At 48.8% G+C, this 5,751-nt stretch overlaps 1 protein-coding gene across 1 annotated transcript; it reads right to left on the bottom strand.

Moving 5' to 3' along the window:
• Positions 1 to 2,344: 2,344 nt before the first annotated feature.
• On the bottom strand, positions 2,345 to 4,651 carry LOC146766284 (uncharacterized). Its single transcript, XM_085590758.1, has one exon. It carries the CDS (start codon positions 4,533 to 4,535, stop codon positions 3,858 to 3,860), a length of 678 nt encoding a protein of 225 aa, XP_085446884.1. The 5' UTR covers positions 4,536 to 4,651; the 3' UTR covers positions 2,345 to 3,857.
• Positions 4,652 to 5,751: the final 1,100 nt, after the last annotated feature.

Here is a 5,751-nt window from a genome sequence, read left to right as displayed (position 1 = left end):
TTCCTGCTTGCCTTTAGAGCCGCCGGGGATGATCCGGAGCTCAATGGCCAAGCCTGGCTGGACAATCAGGACTGGAGCCTTCCCGTGGCTCCCCAGCACCCAAGACCATCAGCCCCAGCTCGGAAACACTGCCAAACAGGATTTGCCAATTTTTTTCCTCTTAGACCTTTGAAAGGATTTTGGTAGTAACATTGTTTGACCACTTCTTCAAGGAACAAATGTGGCACGTTTCTATTCAGTAAAGAATTTATTGGCTTCCTTGCATTTCTATTTGCTATCCCTATGCTTCCTTCAGCATTCCGGGAAATAATGAAAATCTACCGAATTCTTCAGAGAATTTTCTGAATCCACTATTAGGCGAAGTCTCTAAATTCACTCCTTCTCTTAAATACATCCTTTACGTACAGTTAAGTAGCTGCTCCTGTAACATACAAAGATGTAGTGGTTTACCTGCCTGGACAACACAACATGATGTTATACACACCGGTACACTAAAACACTTTTGTTCCTGGGGAGTTGCAAAGTTGCAGGCTCTTCTCGAGGTCCTGAATTAATTCTGCATTCCCATTCATACCTGCATTCCCTCCCTGTGCTCAGCTTTCACCTACAGTTCCCAGGGAACAGATGTTACATACTCACCTCAAGCAATAATCTACATTGGTCTTCCCAACCCTTTTTCTTCACTGAACTCTACTGATCTACAAAATAACTTCGGGCCCTCTGTGCAAAAAAAAGAACCAGTTAATAGGCTTAAACACTTCCGATTGTGCTGCTGCTTCTAACAATCATGGGCAACACAGCAATAAAGTCAGGAGTCAATTCTTCACATCCTTCCTGTTCTCATGCCCCCCACCAGACGTTGTCTCCCAACAGAAATGTTCCCTCCTGCAGCCTGGTGTCTGCGGGACAATGAAAGGCAGCAGCAGTTTTCCTCAGCATGCTGCAGTCTAAATTGCAGTGAAATAGCCGCTGTTTCATTAGAAGCTCAGCACCAGGATCACACATCTTCCCCCAGAACTGGGGCCTGCTTAGGACTGAGCTCTCCACTTTAACACCCCCTGCAAATCAGACAGGCTGGAAGAGTGCTGGGCACGAACTGTATGAACACAGCAATACATTTCTGCTGCGTTATCAAATCAGTCTTGAGAAATGCATACCATTTAAGCCTGTCTTAAGACTATTCTACAAAACATATAACAAGCAATTATTTTGCTGGCCTCTGCAATTTTTGGGGACGGGACTCCATATGTTTCCTTTGGTTGTTGTTTTCTTTGTTTCTAAATACAAAATCCCCAGGATTCAGAAGAGAAACCCACAAATTCATTAGGACAAAGCACCACAGGGACCTATGTGGGTGACAAGAACACAGAATTCCTAATGGTAACTCCAGAAAGACAGGAAAAAGTTAAAGGTGATAAAAATACCTTAAAGGATCCAAAATGTCTAAGTAAACTGTCAAGGGGCTAATGTTTTGGTAAGCTCTGAAAGTCCAGATTCCTATTAGGCAATTACCTGAAAGAGAAGAAAGCCAGAAATCTGCTTGGCCTTTATTTTACCAGGACTTTCTCACGGGATTCTGCCATAATTTTGAGCACAAGTAAGGATGCCAAAATTTGACTAGGAAACATTCCTAGGCAGGCAGCATTTTTTCCTCCTTACAGAATTCCATGAAGAGTTTAAAAAAATACAAAAGGGGGTGAAGAAATGCTGTCATACCTCTTAGGCGTTCATCATCTTCAAAGAAGAAGACAACTCTAGCACTTTGTGTGCGTGGTAAAGAAACGAACCTAGACAAGTACAAAGGGATTTTAGCATCCAAAATTGTACTATCAAATTTTATGAACACAGGTAAAAACTGTAGTGCTTCAGAGAATTGGTATACATTGAAAAGCTTTATTCCCTAGTAACCAAATAGAGCCTTCTAGGAAAAAAACAACTTCTTAAAAGAAAACTGACTGTGTCTTTGGCTTCTGGCCAAACTCAGTTTGGAGTTGGTCAAACCAAAATGAGCCCGTTAATTTCTTGTGCCCAACGTCTCTCTTTTCATATTCAGCTTCACATCACATGGGCTGCTGGGAGTTTTGACTCTGGGCAGCACAAATGGTTTTCCAAGATAACTTTCACTGCTCAGAGGTGTGCAATCTCAGTTTCCCATTCCCTGAGTGCTGCTATTAATATTCCCACAGCATCTAACTACTACAGCCAAGTAGACAGCAAATAGAAACGGAACTTGCATTTCTTGGTCCGTTTCAGTGTCTCACGTCTCAGGCTCATCATCACCCTCAGAGCTGCCGTCTTGGAAACGTGAATCCTCTTGCCATGCGACTTTTACCGGCTTTATTGTTCTGAGTCTATAAGACTCTGCTATAACAGCACCGAAAAAGAAACAAAGCCACATCCAGATTATTCCTCCACTTGTCAGGAAGAATTCCTCCTTTCAAGACAAATACTTACAGTGGAGAAGACAGATGTAGGAAAGACAGAATCTGCTTCTGCCAGATTTTCTGAGCTACATCTCTGCTCCAGGATTTTCCACTCTGTTCTCGGGATCTCTGCTGTATTCTTAAACATTTTATCGTTGCAATCAGAAGACACCGGATACCTTCTGAATTCAGCACAATTGTGGGGGGCTCATTGCTTTGCGTTTTTGCATTGTTTTTTTTAAATATTTTGGATAACTTCACATGGTTTGTTTTCTCTCCTACAGGACTGTGACTTGATTTAATGTTGTTTCATCCTCTTTTCATAAGGTCTCATATTATCTATGGTTAGAACTTCCAAAGCATCATGTTTCATGCAGTTTTCTTCTTCTATAGGTCCAAGAAGAGAATTCAGTAGCAAAGAGAATGTTCGTGGATCTTGCGGTCAACTCCAGGATCTTGCTCCTCCCTCTCCATTAACACACATTTCCTTTAAAATCTTGTTGGGTTCTCTGAAACTTGATATGATTGGTGTGCCATCTTTCTCCCTGTTTGCGAGATTCAGGGCATGACAACAAGTTTTTTCACCACTCAGCAAAAACCCCAATGCCTTCTCAAAGCATGCCTTTCAGAATTCCTCAGATGCAAGCATGAGTTACCTCTCATTCATGTACCACAGCCTTGGCAAGCAGAAATGAAGATCAAAATGCTTCTGCCTACTTACTGTCTTCTGCTATGGAAAATCCCCTGCGTCCTGACCTTCTTTACACCACAATGCTCTACAGTGCCTGCCAGAAGCTCTTCCTTAGAAATGGCACTGTGAGAAGGGTCCTGCTGTTACCTTCTTTGATGCCCAGCTCCCATGTGTCTCCAAAGAAGGAAAACTTGAACGCGCTCGACTCCTGAGATGCGTTGTTCTCGGGCAAAGGTCCCAAATGGTCATCTGGGGGCAGGGTCCTGCGCATCCTCTTTGTCCCAGGGTATTTCCACAATCTTTTCTGTTTTGTTCTTTGAAGCTCCAAACAAGTCCTTTAAACTGAAATGAGATTGTTCAAGGATAGCAAAACAGCGCACATCTTTTCCAAAGACAGCTTCCCAAGGAGCCACCTTGCTCTGAACATCTCGCTAACTGTATGCAATGCCCATAAAGGAGAGGTTCACTTTACAAGAGTGAGCAGTGGGGAAACATCTCAGCTTGGAGTCAAAAGGCTGGAACAAAAGTCCTTTTTCATTAGCTACATCATTTAAGTGACTTTTCACTTAATACATGGTAAGGCAGAAATCAAGGGATTTAGCACAAGACTACTTTCCTGCCAGTAGAAATGTCAAGAGCTAATACGGTTTTCTCACAGACCTGCAAGTCTCAAGGTCTCTGTATTGACTGTTCTCACCTTCACTTTTGGCAGCAAACAGATGGACTAGAAAGAAAAGATGAAGCTACGTGCTGCTGTTGGAGGTCCCAGTTGAGGCCCGACGCCTCTGGTGGGAGCGGTTGCTCCTATGGGAACTCTCTGACGGTGTTCCCGTGCGCCTGGGCCTCTCAGCGCTTGCTGCTCTCCTCCTGCTCCTGTCCTGGCGACTCCTGGACCGGAGAGGTTGATCCGAGGCCCGGCGCTGCAGGCGGGAGCGGCTGCGTCTGGGGGATGTCCCTGATGGAGTATCCCTTTGCCTGGGCCTCTCAGTCCTTGGTGCTGTCCTGTGGCTGCTGTCACGGCGACTCCTGGACCGGACAGGTGGACTTAGGGCCTGACCTTGCTGGTGGGAGCGGCTGTGTCTGCGGGACGTCCCTGGCGATGTCTCCCTTTGCCTGGGCGTCTCAGTCCTTGGTCTTGTCCTGTGGCTGCTGTCACGGCAACTCCTGGACCGGACAGGTGGACTTAGGGCCTGACCTTGCTGGTGGGAGCGGGTGCATCTGGGGGATGCCTGTGAAGGTGTCTCTCTTTGCCTGGGCCTCTCAGTCCTTGGTGTTGTCCTTCTGTTGCCATCACAGCTACTCCTCGATCGGACTGGTACATCTGGGTCCTGACCTTGCTGGTGGGAGCGGGTGCGCCCGCGGCCGGGCCCAGCATGTCTGGAATGGCCCCTGTCTTCAAGCTCAGGGGTGCTGCTGTACATTGACCTTGTTCTGCTGGGGCTGCTGGTGTCCAGCGAGGGAGATGGCAGAGACTGCTGCCGTGCTGTGCGTTGCTGGCTGCTGCGGCTGCTGGTCTCTGCGGATGAAGCCTGGGGATCCAGCCCCGATGGCACCGGGCCATGGGAGCTGGGGCTGATGGCCTCAGATTCTGTGGAGCCGTGAGCAGGCTCCAGTCCTGACTGACTGGTCGGGCTGGGGCCATTGAGCTCTGGCTCATCCCTGGAGGCTGTAAGGACAAGCAGGAATGTCAAAGACCACCCAGGCCCAAGGCAAGCCTGGCCAGAGCAGAACCCCAGCCCTTCAGGAGCAGACGGGCTCTGCCAGGCCCAGCCTGGGCACTGCCCCCAGCCCAGGGACACCGGGTGCTTTGCCTCATACCCGTTTCAAGACCAGCACAGCTGTCACACTCCCAGCTCTGTACACTGTTTTTCAGGCCGGAGCAGCGCCTGTGGGTGCCCTCAGCAGCGCAGGAGGAGCACAGGAGCAGTTCCCAGGGCCTGGGGAAGCAAATGGGTTTATGGCACTGAGGACAAAGTGATCGTCTGGCCAAGCTCTTCTAGTTCTTTTCTCTTTGAGCCGTTGAAGTGACACGGCTACCCTGCAGAGCCTCAGGTGCCGCTCCCCAACTTACCCCTCTTCCTCTGCCTCCTCCCTGCCTCCCGGGTAAAGGCAATCCCTGGCATTGCACCTCCTGTGCCTCTCTCCTAGGTACGCATAGGCATGGTTGTCCTCCCATGTTGGCTGTCTGATGGAGAAAGGAAAAGCTGATGAGTTTCTGCTGCCCTCCCCTCATGGAGGTACAGGTTGTCCCTGCTCTTTGTCCCGTACTTTTCCAAGGCGTGCGTGAATCTGAAGCCCAGACTCACAGAAGAGGGCAGGGACAGGACTGCTGGGGCAGGTCCTGGCAGTCCACAGACCTTGCAGGTCCTGTACTGTGAGGCAGGAAGAAGGACACCAACCTGAAGGGGATTCGGATCCCCAGGGTGAACATTTCAAGAGCAAACACTATCCGGTTTCTGCACAGAGGGCACCGGAAATATAAAAGACAAGCACGCATGGCCTGTCCCTGCAGGGCAAACAGAAGCAGGGTGAGCAAGGCCCTGGTGCTGCTGAGCACCTGCTTTGCCCTGGGGCTGAGGGGAGGGTTCCTACCTGGATGCAGTCCCTGTGGAACCAGGCCCTTTTGCACGCTGGGCA

The sequence above is a fragment of the Lonchura striata genome, chromosome 12, assembly GCF_050655825.1.
Source record: "Lonchura striata isolate lonStrDom1 chromosome 12, ASM5065582v1, whole genome shotgun sequence".
Lineage (NCBI taxonomy): Eukaryota > Metazoa > Chordata > Aves > Passeriformes > Estrildidae > Lonchura > Lonchura striata.
Note: the sequence above shows the minus strand (reverse complement) of the source record. Positions and strands in the feature narration are given on the sequence as shown.